Source organism: Salmo salar, chromosome 04 (assembly GCF_965601325.2).
Source record: "Salmo salar chromosome 04, fSalSal1, whole genome shotgun sequence".
NCBI lineage: Eukaryota > Metazoa > Chordata > Actinopteri > Salmoniformes > Salmonidae > Salmo > Salmo salar.
The window spans coordinates 26,828,755-26,852,454 of NC_138294.1; the positions used below are offsets into that span (position 1 = coordinate 26,828,755).

General features: G+C 44.2%; 2 protein-coding genes across 5 annotated transcripts; both read right to left on the reverse strand.

Annotated features, from left to right (window-relative positions):
* Nucleotides 1-1,006: 1,006 nt before the first annotated feature.
* LOC106602589 (transmembrane protein 132A-like) lies at nt 1,007-14,237 on the reverse strand. 2 transcript variants are annotated; one of them, XM_014195311.3, is made up of 12 exons: nt 13,058-14,237; nt 12,610-12,701; nt 12,135-12,358; nt 11,743-11,952; nt 10,958-11,502; nt 10,220-10,372; nt 9,726-9,921; nt 9,244-9,387; nt 6,955-7,157; nt 5,140-5,359; nt 3,280-3,471; nt 1,007-2,983 (listed from the first exon to the last, which is right to left on the reverse strand). In XM_014195311.3, the coding sequence occupies exons 2-12, from the start codon at nt 12,689-12,691 to the stop codon at nt 2,075-2,077; spliced, it is 3,078 nt and encodes a 1,025-aa protein (XP_014050786.3). In that variant the 5' UTR covers nt 12,692-12,701; nt 13,058-14,237; the 3' UTR covers nt 1,007-2,074. The 2 variants fall into 2 exon arrangements, with proteins under 2 accessions (XP_014050786.3, XP_014050784.3); XM_014195309.3 differs by having other exon boundaries at nt 12,610-14,237.
* Nucleotides 14,238-17,151: 2,914 nt separating this feature from the next.
* Nucleotides 17,152-23,349, reverse strand: LOC106602649 (T-cell surface glycoprotein CD5). 3 transcript variants are annotated; one of them, XR_006769565.2, is made up of 6 exons: nt 22,076-23,348; nt 19,046-19,462; nt 18,648-18,764; nt 18,022-18,148; nt 17,809-17,877; nt 17,152-17,425 (listed from the first exon to the last, which is right to left on the reverse strand). XR_006769565.2 is itself a non-coding variant. In XM_014195396.3 (6 exons), the coding sequence occupies exons 1-6, from the start codon at nt 22,185-22,187 to the stop codon at nt 17,346-17,348; spliced, it is 837 nt and encodes a 278-aa protein (XP_014050871.3). In that variant the 5' UTR covers nt 22,188-23,349; the 3' UTR covers nt 17,152-17,345. The 3 variants fall into 3 exon arrangements, 2 of the variants coding, with proteins under 2 accessions (XP_014050871.3, XP_014050870.3); XM_014195396.3 differs by having other exon boundaries at nt 18,098-18,148; nt 18,657-18,764; nt 22,076-23,349; XM_014195395.3 differs by having other exon boundaries at nt 18,098-18,148; nt 22,076-22,949.
* Nucleotides 23,350-23,700: the final 351 nt, after the last annotated feature.

Below are 23,700 nucleotides of genomic sequence, written 5' to 3' on the forward strand. Positions count from 1 at the left end.
CTTGCTATTTAAGAATATTTGAGCAATTACATTTACTTTTGATACTTAAGTATATTTAAAACCAAATACTTTTAGACTTTTACTCAAGTAGTAATTTACTGGGTGACTTTTACTTGAGTCATTTTCTATTAAGGTATCTTTACTTTTACTCAAGTATGACAATTTAGTACTGTTTCCAACACTGATAGTATGCCGGCATGGAGTGGGTTCAGAGTGGGGGTGCTGGCCGCCTGAGAAAAGTGGGGAGGGGGGTGTTAAACCAAAAAAGAGATTGGGGATTGGTGTGTCGGCCGAAAGCAGGCAATAAGCGGGGGCGGTTAAATCCTGGGATTCCCCCTGTGGTTCCAGAACAGTCCCCAGCAGCGGTTATGAAGGGAAACCCAAGGAAAAAGCAGTATTTTAAAAAAGTGTCTACTCTTTCGAGAAGTTTCTCCCCCCCCCCCCATCACCACTGGTGTTCACAGGAAGGGGAACCTCAAATACAAAACCCTCATTAGTTGTCACAGTCCATCAACCATCAGTGTCAACACAACCACAGGCTCTACCTGGGATCAAACCTACAACTCCACGCATATGAGATGAAAGCCTTACATTTGAGCCACTCCTTATTCACACTAGGCGGCAACATGGGAGTGGGAAATAGCACTGTTTGTGACCTCTACTGGTCAGGTCCATAGTCCAAGAAACACCTGGAGACTGAAGCTTGAGGCAGACAACCGGCATGGGGTCGAACTAGCTGGAGAAGACTGCCAGGAACCGAGTGCTCTGTGTCATCCAGCATCAATTGGAGGTAGCTGGATACATGACAGCTCTAAGCCAGCCATGTGGGCCAGACCGCTCTCCTCCAGTCACTTGGCTGGAGGTCTGGTCAGATCAGACAAATACCTCTAGGCACAATCACATCAGTATACAAACACAAACTCTGAACAGATTGACTGATAAATTAGACCAAAAAAAAAAGGTTGATCAAGTAATCAAACTTTTTCCTAATTATCACTAAATCAAATACAAAAAGAAATATTTTATTGTTAGGAAATCATTTTAAGTTAATTGACAACCTTTGCCAAGCAGGAGAATAACATGTTTCACATGAGTTATTCTATAATGTCTATTTACAAGTGGGGTTTTCCGTTTGGTTGATTAGGAGATCAACCAGAAAACTAGAATGTGCAGGACTAGGGTTGCAAATTCTGGTAACTTGCCCTAAATTCCCGGTTCTTACAAAAATCCCAGTTGGAGAATCTCTGGAATCAGAATCCCTGTGGCGCAGTTGGTAGCGCATGGTGTTTGCAACGCCAGCATGGTGTGTGCAACGCCAGGGTTGTGGGTTCGATTCCCACGGGGGGCCAGTACAAAAACAAAAAATGCATGAAATGTATGCATTCACTACTGTAAGTTGCTCTGGATAAGAGCATATGACTAAAATGTAAAATGGAATAAGCATGTGGGAGTCATTCCGGGGGGGAAATTTGGGAAAATTACCAGGATTTTTCAACCCCTATACTATTCCATCAATAGACCTAAGGCCTTGATTCAATCCATATCACCGAAGTTCAGCGCTACAGCGTGCTTGAAATGTAAAAGTCGTTTCCAATTGAACTGACATATTCAGTCTCCGCAAACGTGGGAACATTGCATTTAAAATTCAATTGTAATATAGCGGTGAACTTCAGCGATACGGATTGCATTGAGCCCTAAATCGAAAAGATATGACGACAAATTGTACATGGATGAATGTGAAATAATACCAATAAAATAAATATGGCAGATATGTAGTCGTGTACGTGCATTGTTTCTGCACACATATTTGTTGGATAGTTAGTGTATATGTGTGATAGACAAACATTCAGAAAGAAATAACTGAGAAAAAGACTAGCCTATACGAAGATGACATAAGACATTAAGATACATTGTTGGTGAGACAGTGACAGGAATATATAGTCAATTTTCCTAAGAATGTTGATTTTATCAATTACCTTTCTCTCCTGAATAAAATGGCACCGTATTCCCTACATAGTACACTACTTTTGACCAGGGCTCTTAAAGGGATTGGGGTGTCTATTCGGATGCAGCCTTAATGGTCCATGCTTTGATCTGACTGTCCCTCGTTCTCTTCTGTAGTAGTCTCGTGAAGTGATATTACCCTGGGGTATGATGTTATTTTCTCGTTCTTTTCTGCAACCTCCTTTGCCTCCGCCTCCTCCTTCACCTCCTCTTCTCCTTCCTCCCACTCTTCCTCCACCACTCCCTCCACCCCCTCCACGTTCATGTCCTTCCTCTTCCTCCTCTCCCTCAAAGCACAGGGCAGACAATTCACCAGGAAGAGGAGTGCGGAGAGGCAGAGGAGGGAGAGAACTGCCCCGACACCCACCTCCAGCTCTTTATCCTCCAGTTTCTCCTCCCTCTCTCGCTCCACCCCGGGAGAGAAGTACACCGCGCTCTCTTCGTGATTCGGGGTCAACACCGCTCTCTCCAGGTCGTTCCTGGCGATCATCCCATCGCCGGCCTTGTCATAGTAGTCGTCACCGCTGACGGCAGTGACGTTCCCTATGATGATGTCATTGTCCGGGAAGTTTCTGTACTGAACATCCCTGTCAGATGACTCCATCAACATGTCCGAAATGTTGAGCAGCTCCAAGTTCGCCTCCTCGCTCCCCATTGGACGAAGGTCAGAGTCCAGGTTCACCCTGATCCAACCAGATCCTTTAGCCAGCCTCCTGGTCCCGCTTCCTTCCTTCGGATTGGCCAGGTCCCCGTCGACGGAGTTCGCCATTGGCTTGCAGGTGGGGACCAGGAGTTCTGCTTTCAGTAAAGGCCCGCCCCCTTCGCCCTGGGCGACGATGCGCAGCGACGGGCCGGGCGTCACGGCGACCACGGTCTCTGCCAATGAGGAGAGGCGCAGGGCGAAGGTACCACGGCTGAAGGCGGAGAGCAACGTGGCGCTATCATCACTGAACTGGAGCCAGACACTGATGGACGCTTCCTGGTGGAGAGAGAGAGGGGGGAGATAGAAGGACAGGGGAGAGAGAGAAGGGGGGAGGGAAAGAGAGAGCGAGAGAGAAGCAGCAAGAGGGGGGAGAGAAGGGCAAGGGAGAGAGAAGGATGGGGGAGGGAGAGAGAAGCAGAGAGAGAGGGTGAGAGAGAGAAAGAGAAATGTTCAGTATCATGCTATACTGAAGCACAAATGTCCTACCTTTGAAGAAAAAAACGTCCCACTGAAGTTACTGTTATGTAAAACTAAAACGTTTTAGTGAAGTTAAAGAAAAACACAGAACTCACCTGCTCATGGTTGTAGAGAATGTTGTATGCGGTCACTGTTGCTGTGACAACAGCAGGGTGGGCAGGGCTTGCATTGATTGACATACCGAGTCCTCCCACAACCTGCACTGAGAGGTCACCAGGGGTCACGGGTTCAGAGGTCACAATGACATCACAGCTACCCAGCACACCGTCCCATTGGCTTGATATGACCTGAGAGACAAGAGAGGGGTGTCAATAAAGGTACTTGCTGTTTGTATCTTGTTCAAGTTTACTTACTCCTAGTCTCATGTGACCTACTCCCATTTGGTCAGATCTCATCTTTGGTAATGACCATCCCTCAACTAAAATTCACCATGCTATTCAAAATACAACATCATATTAGTTGTTCGTGTTATAAACTCGGCAAAAAAAGAAACGTCCCTTTTTCAGGACCCTGTCTTTCAAAGATAATTCGTTAAAATCCAAATAACTTCATAGATCTTCATTGTAAAGGCTTTAAACACTGTTTCCCATGCTTGTTCAATGAACCATAAACAATTAATGAACATGCACCTGTGGAACGTTCGTTAAGACACTAACAGCTTACAGACGGTAGAGAAATTAAGGTCATAGTTATGAAAACTTAGGACACTAAAGAGGCCTTTCTACTGACTCTGAAAAACACCAAAAGAAAGATGCCCAGGGTCCCTGCTCAACTGCGTGAACGTGCCTTAGGCATGCTGCAAGGAGGCATGAGGACTGCAGATGTGGCCAGGGAAATAAATTGCAATGTCCATACTGTGAGACGCCTAAGACAGCGCTACAGTGCAGACCACGTGTAACAACACCTGCACAGATCGGTACATCCGAACATCACACCTGCAGGATGGCAACAGGTACAGGATGGCAACAACAACTGCCCGAGTTACACCAGGAACGCACAATCCCTCCATCAGTGGTCAGACTGTCCGCAATAGGCTGAGAGAGGCTGGACTGAGGGCTTGTAGGCCTGTTGTAAGGCAGGTCCTCACCAGACATCACCGGCAACAATGTTGCCTATGGGCACAAACCCACCGTCACTGGACCAGACAGGACTGGCAAAAAGTCCTCTTCACTGACGAGTCGCGGTTTTGTCTCACCAGGGGTGATGGTCGGATTTTCGTTTATCGTCAAAAAAATGAGCGTTACACCGAGGCCTGTACTCTGGAGCGGGATCAATTTGGAGGTGGAGTGTCCGTCATGGTCTGGGGCGATGTGTCACAGCATCATCGGACTGAGCTTGTTGTCATCGCAGGCAATCTCAATGCTGTGCGTTACAGGGAAGACATCCTCCTCCCTCATGTGGTACCCTTCCTGCAGGCTCATCCTGACATGACCCTCCAGCATGACAATGCCACCAGCCATACTGCTTGTTCTGTGAGTGCTTTCCTGCAAGACAGGAATGTCAGTGTTCTGCCATGATCAGCGAAGAGCCCAGATCTCAATCCCATTGATCACGTCTGGGACCTGTTGGATCGGAGGGTGAGGGCTGGGGCCATTCCTCCCAGAAATGTCAGGGAACATGCAGGTGCCTTGGTGGAAGAGTGGGATAACATCTCAATGCAAGAACTGGCAAATCTGGTGCAGTCCATGAGGAGATGCACTGCAGTACTTAATGCAGCTGGTGGCCACATCAGATACTGACTGTTACTTTTGATTTTAACCCCCCCCCCCCCTTTGTTCAGGGACACGTTATTCAATTTCTGTTAGTCAAATATCTGTGGAACTTGTTCAGTTTATGTCTCAGTTGTTGAATCTTGTTATGTTCATACAAATATTTACACCTGTTAAGTTTGCTGAAAATTAACACAGTTGACAGTGAGAGGACGTTTCTTTTTTTGCTGAGTTTATGGTACTCACATGAACTGAAGTTTTCCCCGGGTGTAGACCAATCAGATTGCTCTGCTTGTCGAGGACCGCCACGCGAGGATTCTCTACCCTCAGCCAATTACGGACCAACTCTGTGGCATCCACAAACCAATCAGAGGAGCCCAGCAGGTAGTTCAGCTGACCCTGGCCACCCTGAGCACTGAACTGGGTCAGAACCTGAACCGTGGACCTCTGATACACTGGAGAACAGCTGGGGAGCAGGGAAAGAAAGGGAGGGAGGGAGGAAGAAAGAGGTATGAGAGAGGGGGGTATGAGAGAGGGGGTGGGGGGTAGAGAGAAGGATGGATGGATGAGGAGAGAGAGATATTATACACATCTGAATGTGGTATAGAAGCTGGGCAAAACCAGAAATGGAGACATCATAAGCTTAAATATGTTGAGGGTTGGGGTAAATTCCAGTCAAATCAAAAAGTAAACCAAACTCCAATTCAAATTCCCATTTTTCCTCATGAAAATCATTGAAGATAATTGGAATTGGAATTTTGGTGTACTTTCTGAATTGACTGGAGTTGAAATGGAACTGACCCCAAACCTGGTTGAGATGTGACAGCAAGTCATAATGTTTGTGTTTGAATTTTTGAGCATGTGCCATCTAGGAATAAAAGGTGGATAATGCAGAGAGCCTATTTAAAGGCTCTGGGTTAGGGAATTAGTAGACTCTTCTACCAGCTGTTTGCCTGTAGTGTTTGTATGGTGAATGACGCTTTTTGGCAGTAGACCTTGGGTTTATGTCAAATCGCACCTTATTCCCTATATAGTGCACTACTTTTGACAAGGGTCCATATGGCTCTGGTCAAAAGTAGTGCACTATATAGGGAATAGCGTGCCAAGTGGGATACAACCCTTCACTGTTCTACCAGACATTCCCAGTGGTGTAAAGTACTTAAGTAAAAATACTTTAAAGCACTACTTATGTTGTTTTTTGGGGTATCTGTACTATTCTTTAAAATTTATATTTTTGACTACTTTTATTTCACTACATACCTAAAGAACATTATGTACTTTTTGCTCCATACATTTTCCCTGACACGCAAAAGTACTCGTAACATTTTGAATGCTTAGCAGGACAGAAAATGGTCCAATACGCACACTTATCAAGAGAACATCCCTGGTCATCCCTACTGCCTCTTATCTGGCGGACTCACTAAACACAAATGCGTTGTTTTTAAACGATGTCTGAGTGTTGGTGTGACCCTGGCTATGCGTAAATAAATAAAAAAATGTAAATGGTGCTGTCGGGTTTACTTAATATAAGGAATTCTTTATTATTCGTACTTTTACTTTTAATTCTTCAGTATATTTTAGCAATTACATTTACTTTGATACTTAAGTATATTTAAAAGCAAATACTTTTACACTTTTACACTTGTCATATTCTATTAAGGTATCTCTACTTTTACTCAAGTATGAAAAGGGAGTACTTTTTCCACCACTGGACATTCCTGGTTTGGTGTTTCAACCTCCTGATCTGTCTTGAGATAGATAAAGACGGATTAGGAAAGGATATTATGCTAAAAGGAGACCAGGAGGTGAACTGGGAACAGATTGCCAGGCCATCATTGTAAAAAATTCTTACTTCTTAATTGACTTGCCTAGATAAATAAAGGTTAAATAAAAATACATAAAAATGGGAGTTCCAACTGTTCCAATCCCCATCATTCTATCAACTGCTTTAGGAATCTTGATGTTAATGGCATGGCATGACATTGTTAAATCCTGCTTTATGTAATTCCTGCTCAGTGTGTCTTCATCTTTCTCTAGACACACGCACGCACAGGGACTCACCCGTTCTCCGTGTAGTGGTTCCAGCCATCAATGGCGCTCAGCTCGTTGTCGGACAGTGAGACGCGCAGTGGGACGACAGGAGCCCACACGGACAGACATAGGGAACCACTGAGCGTGCCCAGGAGAAACTCCACCCCTACGCAGGTGCTGCCCACCCCTGATTCACTTCCGTCGACGAAGAGGGTTGAGCAATCACTTGACACCTGTTGAATAAAGTCAGATTGTGATAAAGGGAGTGGAGGATTGTGTGTGCCTGTGTGTCAAATCAATCCAAACAAATCCCATTTTATTTGTCACATGCTTAGTAAAACAACAGGTGTACAGTAACAGTGAAACGCTTACATACGGGCCCTTCCCAACAATGCAGAGAGAAAAATATAAAAATAATAACAAGAGGAATAAATACACAATAACTGTTTGAAATAATCATACTAACCCTACTATTTGTGACGTGTATTGAGTATATAGTATGCTTACTGGTCATAGTCTGGATATAGTTATTATGCCAAAAAGTTCCCGGATGTTGTACTAAATTCGCCAAAATATGAAGTATGCACGCAGAGGATACTATTTCCGTACTTTAGGCCTCATAATGCAATTATTCAGTGTTGCTTGTCTCGAAGCGGGCATAGAAGGCATTTAGCTTGTCTGGTAGGCTTGCGTCACTGGGCAGCTCGCGGCGGGGTTTCCCTTTGTAATCTGTGATAGTTTGCAAGCCCCGCCACATCCAACAACCATCAGAGCCGGCGTCGTAGGATTCGATCTTAGTCCTGTATTGATGCTTTGCCTGTTTGATGGCTCGTTGGAGATCATAGCAGGATTTTTTTATAAACATCCGGATTAATGTCCCGCTCCTTGAAAGCGGTAGCTCTAGTCTTTAGCTCAGAGCAGATATTGCCTGTAATTTATGGCTTCTGGTTGGGATATGTACGTACGGTTACTGTGGGGATGATGTCGTCGACTTGTCGATGCACTTGTTAATGAAGCCAGTGACTGATGTGGTAAACTCCTCAATGTTATCAAAGGAATCCCGAAACATATTCCAGTCTCTGCTAGCAAAACAGTCCTGTAGCTTAGCATCCGCTTCAATGTCCCACTTCCGTAATGAGCGCGTCACTGGTACTTCCTGTTTGAGTTTTTGCTCGTAAACAGGAATTAGGAGCATAGCGTTATGGTCAGATTTTCCAAAGGAAGGGCGAGGGAGAGCCTTGTATGCGTTTCTGCGTAAGGAGTAAAGGTGAACAAGAGTTTTGTCGCCTCTAGTTGCACATTGACATGCTAGTAAAAATGAGGTAAAACTGATTTTAGTTTCCGTGTATTAAAATCACCAGCAACGAGATGCGCCGCCTCTGGATGTGCAATGTTTGCTTATGGCCATATACAGCTCGTTGAGTGTGATCTTAGTGCCAGCATCGGTTTGTGGTGGTAAATAAACAGCTAGGAAAAAATATAGATGTAAACTCTCTTGGTAAATAGCAGTGGTGGAAAAAGTACCTAATTGTCATACTTGAGTAAAAGTCAAGATACCTTAATAGAAAATGAAAAAAGAAAGTCACCCAGTAAAATCCTACTTATGTATATTTGAGCAATTACATTTACTTTTGATACTTAAGTATATTTAAAACCAAATACTTTTAGACTTTTACTCAGGTATCAAAAGTAAAAGCATATATTTTTTACATTAATGGTAGCCAGGGGGACGCTCCAACACTCAGACATCCTTTACAAACGAAGCATGTGTTTAGTGAGTCCGCCAGATCAGAGGCAGTAGGGATGACCAGGGATGTTCTCCTGATCGCGCACTAGCTGTTGTTAACAAGAAAACACACCCATCTTATTACAGTCGTTCAGGTCCTGTTGATAGGATATTCTCAAACGGAGCTCATCCAGTTCGTTCTCCAGTGATTTTACATTCGCCAATAGAACAGAGGGTAGAGGTGGTTTATCTGCTCGCCAACGTAGTCTCATCAGGATGCCGGCTCGTTTGCCTCTCTCTTCCTCTTTTGAGTCCCAGGGATTATGGCTTGGTCCAGAGGTACCGACGTCCAGAGGTGCCAACTGGCTGAAGTACAAATTGTCATTCAAATCGAGGTTAGTGATTGCTGTTCTGTTGTCCAGAAGCTGTTTTCGTCATAGGAAATAATGGCGGTTAATATCAGCATAAAAACCCCCACAAAATAGCAGAATTGGTCAGGAACCCGTAAAATGGCTGCTTTCCACTGCTGTGCCATCTTTTGTGTGTGAGTGTGTGTGTGTGCGTATACAGTATGTACAGTCCTGTCTGGTTACCTTGATGATATCATCGTTGGACGACTGACACTTCACCGCCGCGGTGATATCAGACACCTTCCCATCATGCCCCACTGCCAGCACAATGACAGGAAGTGACACTGGCTCGCTGGTCAAGATGGCCGTGTTGATGATCATGCCACTCTGTGTATTGATGACAACAAGTTCAGTTTATTGGCCTTATTTAGGAATAAACATATTGAGCTTTTTAAGGCAGAAACAGTCCACCGAAACACTAAGGGACCGTAGATGTATGGAGATGTATTGTAGCTATCGCATTATCCATTATTCTACTGCATAGTACATACAGATTATGTAACAAGAAGAAGCAAATACACCGTGGGCCAATTTCCCTTACTAAGAGTTCTGGACTAAGATGCATGTTTATTTTTCCTGACTAAGAGTTTTTGGAATAAGAGGCATGTTCAATGGAGATTCTGTGTCCCGGGAAACTGGCCCTGATTTAATAAAGTTCTACCTACCTCAGTTATGGGAGAGATGCCCACTATCTCTCTGTCAGTGAAGGAGAAGCTACTCACTACTCCGCCGTGTGGTGGCGGAGGGTTATTACGGCCTGAGTACTCCACCCACCAGCTGGCCGATACAGTCATGGCAACCCCGAAACTCCTTCGCAAGCCGTCCACTGACAGACAGGCAACCTGCTGCAGAGCAGCGGGACTGAGGGAGAGGAGGCGGGAGGACGGCAACAGGAGAAAGCGGAGGGAAAGGGGTGAGGAGTGGGGAAGAGAGAGAGAGAGAGAGAGAGAGAGTAGGGAGAAGAGTGGGGAGGATAAGAAAAAAGCGATTTGATGGAAATAATATTCAATAGAGTAATATTCTCTCACATATGTGGTATCACTTGCATGCAATTTTAATAATGTATCGTCACAAACCGGTTAAATTGAATACGTTCCTTCACTGAGGTAACATTGTACCTGAGTAATATTGTACAGTAATATATATGATGACGTAATACCTGTCGCTGTCCATGTGTCCCGCCAGTTTATGGCAGATGATGGAGATGACGTCATGTTTGGAGCCCTGGGTTTTCTCCAGGTTCACAACCCAGAGGTCAGAGTTCAGAGAGCGCTGGGCAACCAGAGACAAAAGGCCTTTCTTCACCTTCAGTCTGGAATAGATACATACAGATGTAGCGTGACTTACTGCTTGTTGCTCTGAATCAGAGCGTCTGGGAAATGACTAAAATGGAACTAAAGGTGACTAAAGGTCACTTTAATGTTCATCCAAAATTTGACTTCCGCTTTTAACCCAACCCCTCTGAAAGACACACACACACATATGCAGGTTCTGGAGAGGAGCGGGGGGCTGTCACACTAGGTGCCCGGGGAGCTGTTGTTGTGGGGTGTTACGTGGGCACAACGGCAGACAATGGCATCTAGGATTTGATACCAGCGACCCTCCGGTTGCCAGCTCACTTCCTGACAGATTTTTCCCGTCGGACCCAGGATTCGAACTGGCAACCCTCCGGTTGCTGGCTCTCCTCTCTAACCGCTAGGCGATCTGCCGGCCCCAATGTACATGTACTACATACTGTATTCATACTATTCATACTACGAATACAGTATTTATCAGTGAAAGAGAAGAACCTGCACACTGCTGTGTTCCTATATGTGTTTAGGTCGTCATCAGGTCTCCCTTTTCAATTTGCTGGATTATCACTTACATCACAGAGCATCACGTAACAAAGACTTACCGGATAACAACAAACTCTGCATTGAAATTGGCCTTCAGGTTCACAGAAATCCCTATTGGCTGTCCCGTGCGGACCGGTCCCCTGCGATAGCGAATCAGCACGTTGGAATCCAACCGTAGCTCTTCCTCTTCCTGTCCATTGCAACAGTCTATTTCCTCTTTGGTCCTGTTGGCCTCTCTCCCCTTATTGTACTTCCTCAGAGTCACAGCTCCTATATAAATCAACTGTCTCTGAGACTGTGGTAATTTGTCTTCCACACACCTAGGGGGTGCTAGTTTGATGTTGGACGCTGTGCCAAACAATGAGTAGTACAACTGGATGCGGTCTCCGGTGTGGGCGGGGCTGTATCTGAGGGCGCCTGGGAAGGGGATGCCATCGGCTCCACCGACGACAACACCCTCGTGCCGTCGTCCCCGATTACGGGTGCGGTGTCGGTGTGTGTGCCTGGCATGCTGGCTGGGGCCAAGGTAGGGCTGGCTGGTCTGGTCCACCTCAAACCAGTCCTTAGGTAGGGCCAGGGTCACCACACACAGACCCAATGGAGGCTGGGAAGGAGAGAGGAGAAATGGATGAAGAGAGGTATCGGTGAGCGTTTGGGGTCATACTTTATATAGAACAGAACATGTCAGTGTGTTGGCCAGTGTAACAAACACACAATACAACATATCCATCCTTCAGAGTCCCGCTGGAGTCCCAAAGAAAACGTTTAGTCCGGTTTGAGTCTTTTGAATGGTCACAGGTGATGGTGGCGAAATATAGTGTGTGCCCCGGACGCACGCACACACCTGTGTGATACAGGAAGCCTTCTGCTCCTCGGTCTCTTTGAAGGCGTGGAGGGTGATACAGCTCCCTCTGCTGGCGTCCCCTCGCACATGGAACAACACCCGCACCCGGTACCTCTCCTTTCCTCCTTCATCCCTCTCTCGCTCCACGTGTTTAGAGAGGAGAGACGCAGACAGAGGAGGGGAGAGGGGGAGGATGGGCCCGGAGACCAGCTGAGGAGTGAGAGAAGGAGAGCGAGAGAGGGTTAGAGGAAGATCTCTGCGTTACATATTACCTTGCAGCTTCTCAGGACAAAGGAATAATATGAAATCTATGGAACTAATTCTCAAAATGTATAAGCAGAGATCTGCAGCATTCTGCTGATTGTCAATGAGCACAATCCCAATTGATTTACCTGGCTGACAGAGTAAGGCCCGAAGGAAGCCCGGACCCCTGCTTTGGAGGCTTCCCCAGCCGGAGGCACCATGAGCAGGGACTGAGAGAAGGCGAAGGGGCTGGAGTTGGAGAACAGTGAGCCCAGATCAGCCTGCAACAGGGGCAGAGCGTGCCAGGGAGGGGGGACAACGATTTTGGCCGGGAGGGAGAGAGGGAGGGGAGGCTGGGCATGGGATGTGTGTACTGGTGGATGAGAGAAAGAGATCGACAGAAAAGGAGAGGAGTGAAATATTGATATGTTTGTGTATCTCTTCTCTTTGGTATATTTCACATCAATTTCACATCAATTGTTAGGCCTACACCTAATGTAAATCACACATATCAGCTATTTTAAACACATGAAAAAGGTAGCAACTACATTTTTGGTACGTATACACTCACAGAAAACGTATATCAATGCAATATATTTTTGGAAGAAAAATAACCTCACTCACCGACTGCTAGGAGCGAATAGAGCGCGAGTACCTTCACACCCTCTCTCCCCCACAATGCACTGGGGCAGCTGTGCTCACCCATCACTGCACCCCTGAAGGATCCCAAAAAACCACACAACCCCAAAAGTGTCATAGCACCCTTACAGCTCTGAGGCGTTGAGAAGGTGTCGTGATGTTTCAGGTTCACACGCATGCAAAAAAATGCATCCTGGAGGAGGCTTACATTGAGCATGCACCAAAAACTGTCGTTCATAAACCAGCAGGTCCTACATCATCAATATCTTCATGAAACGGTAGGCTCTAGTGGTTGACAAAACAGTGTCCTACTACTACATCAACCACGTATGCACTGACAGCGCCTCATATAATTACAACTATCAAAACTGAAACGTGACATATGATATTTTACATAATTCTGTTATATAGTTATTTGCGACACTGTCCCCACCTGGCTGTGCTTAACAACAGAAGTCACCTGGCAGGTGTTGTCCTCTCATCGGGGGTGATGACCCAGAAATAATATACCCTCTGATGCTTTCCTTCTCTTCTCTTTTTATCTCTTCACTCGATTCTCTCTCTCTTCTCTTCTACACCTGTGTCCAGGCTGAGTTTCTCTTTATTCCAATGCCACGTTCGTTCGCTTCTCTTTCATGTTCTGTTATCGCATGTTCAGGGCTTCAGCTCCTGTCGCTGTTCCAAAGTTTATTTTAAAGTGAAGCCTTCTTTAGTTGGTTGGTATCTGGTGGTTGTAACTGCAGAGAAGCTTATTCCAAGTCCAACGCAGAGAGATTCTAGATCATGAAAACACTTTTGTATTCAGTTATTGTTCTTCCCCTTTTCTTCTTTCCTTCTATTTTTGTTGAGGATCTCTTTGATCTTCAGGTCTTGTCGAGGTGATGCTCTCTCTTTTCCACCCTCGCTCCCTCTCTCTCTGTGTGTGCCAGATTCACACAATACGGATTTACTCATTTGAAATGGTGAATAATCCCTCTCTCCCTCTGCCGCATCCTTCCCCCTCCCTTCCCCTCTTTCTTCCTCTCCCCTCTTTCTCTGCAAGATTGATTCACCTTAAAGTTTTAGCTAAGCACTCCCCTTCCCCCAGTCTTTATCTCTCCGTCCATCCCTCGCTCTCTCTCTTCTCATCTCGGAGTGATTTCAACTCTGTTCAGCATCAGATGGTCTATGTATCTGCTTGCATTAAGCCGCTCATGTTTAATAGTTGAATAATTTTGAGGCTTAATTCTAAATGCGGTGCATCAGGGGTTTAAACCACTCTCCTCTACACAGTCAGTCTCTTAAAGTAAATAAATCTCTTTCAACTTTTCTTTTTTTTATGCTCGTGGCCAGACTGTTTTATATATTTATATGTTTCCTGACTCTCTCTCTCTCTCTCTGTGACATTAACACTTGCATACCCTGACTGTGTCCAAATTCTTTTCTGGTCAAAAGTAGTGCACTATGGAGGGAATAAGGTGCAATTTCGGATGCGGACCCTGTGATGGGGTTTGCTACAGAACACGGATATGCCTCTTTCTCTCCCTCTATCTATCTCTCTATCCTTCTGTCATCAACACATCCATCCTATCCCTTGTTAACCCTCCGTATTTTCCTCTCACTATCCTATATGAACTCTCTCCCTCTCTGTTGATCTTTCCCTCCCTCCCTCCCTCCCTCCCTCCCTCCCTCCCTCCCTCCCTCCCTCCCTCCGTATTTCCTTTCATATTTGATTAAATTACAGATCTGTAAGTGAACCCGCCAAACCTTTCTCCCTCTGCCTGTCCCCTCAGCTCTTCCACTCTCCTCCTCGCTTTCCCCCAATCCCAATCTCCCTCACCACTCTCTCTCTCTCCCCTCCCTCTCTCTCCCCGCCAGTCTCTCCCCCACCATTCTCTCACTCTCTCTCCCCCGCCACTCTCCTCTCTCTCTCTCTCTCTCTCTCTCTCTCTCTCTCTCTCTCTCTCTCTCCCGCCACTCTCTCTCTCTCTCTCTCTCTCTCTCTCTGCCCCGCCACTCTCTCTCTCTCTCTCTCTCTCTCTCTCTCTCTCTCTCTCTCCGACCGTCACTCTCTCTCTCTGTCTCTCTCTATCTCCCCCGCCACTCTCTCTCTCCCCCACCTCTCTCTCTCTAACTATGGTAGTACCAGCATTCCCCACCACCGTATAAACACCCACTACTCCATGTTTTCATGCAACTTCTTTGATTCCCCCACAACAGTCATCTGACGGCAGCCATTACAGAACACAGATACTGTACACGTAAACAAAACTGTAGGTGGGTGTAGAATATTTGTCTGGAAATATGTTGAGATGAGAGGAGGATGGATCAAAACTAAAGGGGGAGAGAGGAGGATGACAAGATAGAGAGATATGGAGAGGACTCCGAGAGAGGCGCAATATTCATTTAATTCTGGGTAGTTTTGATCCCTCTCTCTGCACTTCTGTGCAGTGATACACCAGTAATACACCGACAGAAGGGGCTTAGGGACAATGCCTGCTCCCGAAATTGCACCCTATTCCCTACACAGTGCACTAAGTAGAGCACTATATAGAGAATAGGGTGACATTTGAGACGCGGCCCATGTCCCCGACACGGACGGATTAGCGTAAAACCCATAGCATTACATTTCACAAAGCATTCTCATATTACTAGTAGAATCGGAAACACTCCCAGTCGTCTTCCTGGATCCATCTCTTTCTCTCTCTCTTCTTCATTCCGCCTCCTTTCTTTTACCTGGCATCCTGGCATTATTCATTCACTTCACTGACTTCCTTTCTCTTTTTTCTCCCCGTCTCTCTTTTCTTACAATTTAAAAAAAATCAAAATCAAATCAAATCAAATTGCATTTGTCACATACAGATATTAGCAGGTGTTAAAGCGGGTGCAGCGAAATGTCTATGTTTCTAGCTCCGGCAGGGCAGTAAGTGTCTAACATTACAATATGAATACGCAAATAATCACACAGAAAAAGTCAAAACAAGAAATTAAGAGATATCAGAATGAGCAATATAAGATGAATGATGGTGAGGTGTTACTACATCCTAGTAACGTAATAATCTTCATTTACATGGACTGAACTTCACTGAGTACAGTCATTTCAGTGTGTGTGTATGCTGCTTGACATATCTGTGCGTGTATCTGTGAGTGAGAGAGCTATGTTAATATCTGTATGCCTGTTAATGCTCATCATGCGTGTTGTATTTTGTGAACTCACTCACTTAATGCGTCAAAGTGACTGGATTCACAGCAGGTTCACTTGATCATACTTTTGTCTTTCCATCCTCTCTCCTCTCTCTCTCCTCTCCTCTCCTCCCCTCTCTCTCTCCTGTCTCTCTCCTCTCCTCTCTCCCCCTCTCTCTCCCCTCCTCTCTCTCCTCTCTATCCTCTCGCTCTCCTCTCTCTGCTCTCCCTCTCTCTCCTCTCCCCCCTCACTTATCACCCTCTCACTCCACATCTCTCCCTCTTTCTGAGATAATCTCTGTGTGTAATCTGTTGTCATCTGTCATTGTTCCTCTAACGGGACAGATTTAATCCTCTAGTCTAGCGTGACCTGACAGAGAGGAAGACACAAAACTACACCCACACACTCTCGCTCACAGACACACACATATTATGTCACACACTGCCCTGTTAGAGACACACACACACACACACACACACACACACACACACACACACACACACACACACACACACACACACACACACACAGACACACACACAGAAGAATGACTGAGGCTTAGTTTGCCAATCTTCTCCACTTCCATTCCAGACAGAAAACATTATTTCATTCAACTCAAAAGAGACGTGAAAAGATACGGAAGAACAATCTCCTCCACCAACAATAGTCTTGGTTTGAGAAGATAAATGAGAAAAATGTAGACACGACAGCCAAATGAATAGAGGACAGGAAGACGGAGATGGGGGGGAAAAGAGGGGGATTACAGAGGTTGTTCGAGGATAAGAAGAGGGACAAAGGTGTACCGATGCACATAAATTTAGAACGATGGAATGAAAGTGTGACAGAAATAACAGAAACAGGATGTTGGTGTCAAAGGCACAGGAAGCCACATCGTTGCAGAAGTTTGTGTGCGGTGTGTGTGTGTGTGTGTGTGTGTGTGTGTGTGTGTGTGTGTGTGTGTGTGTGTGTGTGTGTGTGTGTGTGTGTGTGTGTGTGTGTGTGTGTGTGTGTGTGTGTGATGTGTGTGTGTGTGTGTGTGTGTGTGTGTATGTGTGTGTGTGTGTGTGTGCGCGGTGTGTGTGTGTGTGTGTGTGTGTGTGTGCGGTGTGTGTGTGTGTGTGTGTGTGTGTGTGTGTGTGTGTGTGTGTGTGTGTGTATGTGTGTGTGTGTGTGTGTGTGCGAAGCCACTCACTCATCATTTCCCTTGTCTCTACATAACCCAATTTACATCTCTTTTTTTATCCCCCCGTTCTTTCTCGCAACGTTATTTTCTCTCCCTCTTTCTTTTATCCTGCTTTTCATTGCCTTTCTTTCTTTCTCTCACTTACAACATCCTGTTCAGTTATCAGTATGAGGTCCAAACGTTTTATTCAACAACAAACTTGACTTTTTATTCAATTAAAGAAGTGAATGATTGAATTACATACAGAAACAACAAAAAATGAGATTATGTGCGTAAAAAAATATTACATTTAGCATAAAAAAATATAATAAAATATTAAAAATACATGTACAGTATATTGTCTTGGAGGATGAAGAATATGACTGATGATGATGATCACAAGTTATAAGAGTCATAATCACTGTTTCTGTTAGACGACGGCTCTCGGCTGGTGTTCACCGTCAGCCTCTCCAATCCTTGGAGAACGAGAGGGAACGTAACGCGTTAGGGTCCAATACCAACTTGAGACGGCTATGCGTGCGTCATTCAAAGTTTGTGTAAATCACACAATTCTCAGGTTAGGCTTCCGCCCATGTTAATAGAAGAATGGAAAGTGTGTATGTGTGTGCGTGTGTATGTGTGTGTGTATGTGTGTGTGTATGTGTGTGTGTGTGTGTGTGCGTGTGTGTGTGTGTGTGTGTGTGTGTTTGCGCGCGTGTGTGTGTGTGTGTGTGTGTGTGTGTGTGTGTGTGTGTGTGCGCGCGGGCGTGTGTGTGTGTGTGCGTGTGCGTGTGCGCGTGTGTGTGTGTGTGTGTGTGTGTGTGTGTGTGTGGTGTGTGTGTGTGTGTGAGTGCCTCACCAGGGTAGGAGTGTCTCTTGTCTGTGTTGTCGTTAAGTTGGAGTCCAGCCTTCCCTCTATGGTAGGAGACTGCGAGAGGGAGACAGACAGATGTAGGAGGGGGAAAGGTGGTTACGGATTACAACGCTTGCCAAGATGCTGTATTATTTGAGAGAGAACAACCAAAATCTGTGTGTGTGTAACATGAACTCATCAACTCAACGCATTATTCACCGATTCCACGTCTCTCCTACTTAGGCCTGCGACTTGGCCTGGTGGGTGTGCGTGTGTCTAGGAGTCATTGACTCACCACTTTGGCTCTGCGTAGGTCCGATCCACCGACTCTGTCTCTTGTCTGACACTGAATCACAGACATTGACATGTTGATTAAAGGTCATGTTATAACGTTCTATTACCAACACACAACACCAAGATAACATGCCTCAATGACACAGTTGTGACAAAAAAAACACTTGATCCATAACTGACAAAATATGAATAAAATAAATGCCACAATAACAATAACAACCCTGGCATCAATATCCTTTTCTATTCAGAAATGACCTTACGACACATTATTTGATCAATCGCTATTGGATTGGTCCAAGTACTGTGGACTTTTTTCTTTAAGTACTTTATTGCAGTAATTGAAGTACTTTGTTGTCATCCTAAACGTACGTTCATGTGTTAAGTGTTTAGATCTGGGCCCGTTACCACACAGCGTCTCAGAGTAGAAGTGCTGATCTAGGATCAGTTTGGCCTTTTAGATCATCATGAATACGAGTATATGGACAGGTCCTAGATCAGCAGTCCTACTCTGTGGCCCTTTGTGGATACAGGCCCAGGTCTCTGGGACTCACGTCTCTTACGGAAGGCCTTGAGGGAGGGCTGCCCGAAACGCACCATCAGCACCACCAGCACCAGAACACACAGCAGTCCAGTCACCACCTTATAGCCCACTAACTGATCTGGGACGTCTGGAGTGGAGAGGAGATGAGATTCAAATTTAACCATGACTTTACTAGGCTGGTCCCAGATCTGTTTTTCTTTTGTTGCTGTCTTACCAACTCATATGGTCATTTGGCAAGACAGCCTAAACATTGAAACCAGGCTATTGTTTTATAGCACCTTATAAAACAATTCCAAAAATATACAAAAAGTGTACTTACAGAGACATTCATGTACTTGTATGCGTGTGTGACGGTCAGTCACTTAGAGGAATATATACAGAAAGGACGCACAAACATACAGGACTCACCTACGCATTGGATCCTCAGTGTTGTACAGGAGTTATTGGTAACCCTTCCATCCCTATCGATCTGGTAACCCTCAGACCTAGCAGGGGTCTCAGTCCACTTTGGGGAGCCCTCGCAGCCCTTCCTCTCACACAACTCTGCCAGTTGAAGGCTATGATTAGCCAAACTGTTAAAACAGAGTGGTAAGGAATGGTGCAAGAGGAGAGACAGGTGTATGTCCCCCTTACAGGACTTTCCTTTCCAGTTGACCTTGACAACACCCAGCGCAGGTGGCAGAGACTTGGGCTTGGTCGGAGAGGAACAGGAAGTGGAGATATTACACTCACAGGAAGTGATGGGAGTGATGGGACCGGAGGTAGCAGGAGTGGAGTTGGATGATGTGAGAGGTTGGGGGGGAAATGTGCTCATTTCAATGGTTACTATATGAGAGAGAGAGGGAGAGAGAGAGAGAGAGAGACAGCGAGAGAGAGAGAGAGAGAGAGAGAGAGAGAGAGAGAGAGAGAGAGAGAGAGAGAGAGAGATGCGTCATAACACGGAAACAACAGCAAAGAAAGTAAATTGGTATCTTGGAATCCATATTTACCAAAAATATTTTATTCGATTTTTTTAAATCAATAGTACATGTCATGCGGTAGTCATTAATCACAGAGGCAGTTTTTCAAAAGACTAACGGGCAATGTTTGGCCGCCTGCAGTGAGGACTAAAACTGGCCTGGATTAGACTAAACCCTCTCTAATCTATCAATTAATCCAACAAATTAAGGAAGTAGAAATGCTCACCCTCTACTGAGAGAGGAGGTCATAAGGGTAATTATCAGATCAATGGATAATATTCAAAGGTTAACCCCAGTTACTACTACTACTACTACTACTAATACTAATACTGATACTACTACTACTACTACTACTACTACTAATACTACTACTACTGCTACTACTACTAATACTACTACTACTACTACTACTACTACTACTACTACTACTAATACTACTACTACTACTACTAATACTACTACTACTACTACTACTACTACTAATACTAATACTACTACTAATACTACTACTACTACTACTACTACTACTACTACTACTACTACTACTACAACAACAAATGGTATCATATTCCTTATAGTGAACTACCTTTAAGCAGTGCCCATAGGGAACAGGGATGGGCAAAAATGAATGCCATAAACATCAATGTATCAAAATAAACTACAAAATACTTGTGTTTTGAAAAGGTATTTCATTAAAATACATGTACTTTGTATTTTAAAATACAGAAATACATTTGCAAGTAGCCGGCATGAACAGCAACAGCATTCTCAGTAACAGTTACAGAAATGTTTTATGTGACTGTGATCCTGTTGCCTTGTCACTCTACCTGTATGTACATGGCTACAGTGCATTCGGAAAGTATTCAAACCCTTTCCCTTTTTCCACATTTTGTTACGTTACAGCCTTATTCTAAAATTGATTAAATAAATAAAAATCCTCATCAATCTACACACAATACTCCATAATGAAAAAGCGAAAAACAGGTTTTTAGAAATGTTTGCAAATGTAGGGACTGGGAGACTAGTCAGGATCGAGGGAAAGATGAACGGATCAAAGAACAGAAAGATCCTTGATAAAAACCTGCTCCAGAGTGCTCAGGACCTCAGACTGGGGCGAAGGTTCATCTTCCAACAGGATAACAACCCTAAACACACAGCCAAGACAATGCAGGAGTGGCTGTGGGACAAGTCTCTGAATGCCCTTGAGTGGCCTAGCCAAAGCCCAGATTTGAACCCGATTGAACATCAATGGAGAGACCTGAAAATAGCTGTGCAGCAACGCTCCCCATCCAATCTGACAGAGCTTGAGAGGATCTTCAGGGAAGAATGTGAGAAACTCCCCAAATACAGGTGTGCCAAGCTTGTAGCGTCATACCCAAGAAGACTTGAGGCTGTAATCGCTGCCAAATGTGCTTCAACAAAGTACTGGGTAAAGGGTCTGAATACTTATGAAATATGATATTTGTGTGTAGATTGACGGGGAAAGAAATATTTTTAAGACATTTTAGAATAAGGCTGTAACGTAACAACATTTGGAGAAAGTCAAGGGGTCTGAATAGTTTCTGAATGCACTGTTTCTCAATTGCCTCGTACCACCTGCACATCGACTCGGTACTGGTACTCCCTATATAGCCATGATATTTTTTACTTGTTATTGTTATTCATTATTCACAGTGTATTTATTCCTCGTGTCACTCTTTATTTTCTTTATTTATATATTTTTAATCTTTAACTCTGCATTGTTGGAAAAGGACCCGTAAGGAAGCATTTCACTGTTACTCTACACCTGTTGTTTACGAAGTGTGAAAAATACACATTTATTTTCTTTGATATGTTGTTGTTTATCTACTTTAGTTGAATGTACTGACTGTAAGTCACTCTGTATAAGTGTCTGCTCAATTACCAAAATGTAAATAAATATGTGAAAATGAACATACCAAAATTAACTGCAAAGTACACCTGGTATTATTATTGGCCTTGTTTTGGGTTGGACTTCATTAGAATAATACTCAGCATCCTTTGCAATTGTACAATTTGACATATACATTTATATTTAATTAATCTAGCAGATGCTCTTAGTACACCATAGTGCCATCAATCTTCTGATACCAATGCAGGGAGAAAGGGGGGCAAAAAATTGTGTACCGCTATAAATCAAATTGTATACAAAAGTATTTTGAAAATACAAATTACAGCTCTCGAAAGTATCTTGTTAGAAAATACATTGGAGTTTAGCCCAGTGTAATACACATTTTAAAATACTCCGAAGTAATTGAAATACGTATTTCAAATACATGTAACAGAAATACTGCCCATCTCTGATAGGTAATAGGGAGTAATTCTGGACGCAACAAATGACTACAATTCTGCTGCTTCAAGTTCAACTGTCATTGTCAGAATAGCATATCAGAACATGAGAACATTGTGTGTCGTAATGGACTCACCGAAAACACAAGACTGTATTTAAATAAAGACTTACCGACATTCATTACACACAGGGCCAGGATGGTAAGTACTAGCCTTCCATCCATTCTGGAGATGAACAGGTTGAGAAAAACTGGGGAGAGAAGAAGAGAAGAGAGACAACGCATGCAAAAACGACAGAAAGACTGAAGAGAGAGGAAACGGTGCAGAAGTGTAAACGCGTCGCTCTCCTTTCTCCCCACCCTCTCTTTTTCTATCCATACAGCCTTCTCTTCATCTTTGGCGTTTGCTGCTTTCTGTCTGCAAGAGTTTCTGCAAACTTCCTCACTTCAAAGACAGTTACAAAAAGAGAGAGAGAAAAAGAAAAGAAAGAAGTGAAATGAAGAAGAGTGGAGGATAAGTGGGAGGGAGAGGCGGAAAGAAAAATGATAATCTTTCATATTTAAAGATTTTGGTTGAATCAATCATGAGCCTGATTTTCACACAGCTTCCAACAGTGAAGTGTGTGTTTGTGTGCCTGTGTGTGTGCCTGTGTGTGTGTGTGTGTGTGTGTGTGTGTGTGTGCTTTCACACCCCCGTGTGTGTTTGTGTGCTTGTGTGTATGTGTTCTCCAATAGGTCATGGTACACACCACTGCCAGGTACACCAGTTGTTTGCAGCAATATCCCTATTATGAGTTTGATTCCTGTATAGGCCTCATCTACAGGTAACTGCCAAAATGAAGGAAACACCAACATAAAGGGTTAATAGGGTGTTGGGCCACCACGAGCCGGCAGAACGGCTTCAACGCACCTTGGCATAGATTCTGTCTGGAACTGGAGGGATGCGACACCATCCTTAGACCATCAATTCCATCATTCTGTGTTTTGTTGATGGTGGTGGAAAATGCTGTCTCAGGCACCGCTCCAGAATCTCCCATAAGTGTTCAATTGGGTTGACTGACTGACACACACACACTTTGAACCCCCTACAGCATGCTTCTTTGAGACTCCTCTTTCAAAGTCACTGAGATCTATTCTTCTAGCCATGGTAGCCAAAATATTTGGGCAACTGGGCATTTTAATAAATGACGCTAAGCATGATAGGATGCTAACTACTTATAATACTCAGGAAGCATCCTGTGTGGAAGCACCTGCTTTCAATATGCTTTGTATCCCTCATTTACTCAAGTGTTTTCTTTAATTTGGCAGTTACCTGTACACTATGTATTAATTATTGCTTGGGAATTTAGAGAATTTAAGGGGGATATTATAAATCTGTTGTTAATTTGTGGATATTGTTGTGTACAACCTTAGTTTTTAACTGTAACTTCATACATTAGCTGTGGATTAAAGCTTCTGCTAAATGACCATATTACATTAATTAATATGCTATTTAATAACCATATTATTATTATTATATTGTTTATTATCCTACAGTGCCTTCAGAAAGTATTTATACCCCTTGACTTGTTTCACATTTTGTCGTGTTACAGGAGAAATTCAAAATGGATTACTTTTCAGCCATCTACACACAATACCCTACACTGACAAATTGAGATTTTTTGTTGTTGTTGAAATTGTTGCTAATTTATTGAAAATGAAATACAAAAATTCACATAATATTCACACCCGAGTCAATACTTTGTAAAAGCACCAGCGATTACAGCTGAGAGTCTTTCAGGGTAAGTCTCTAAGAGCT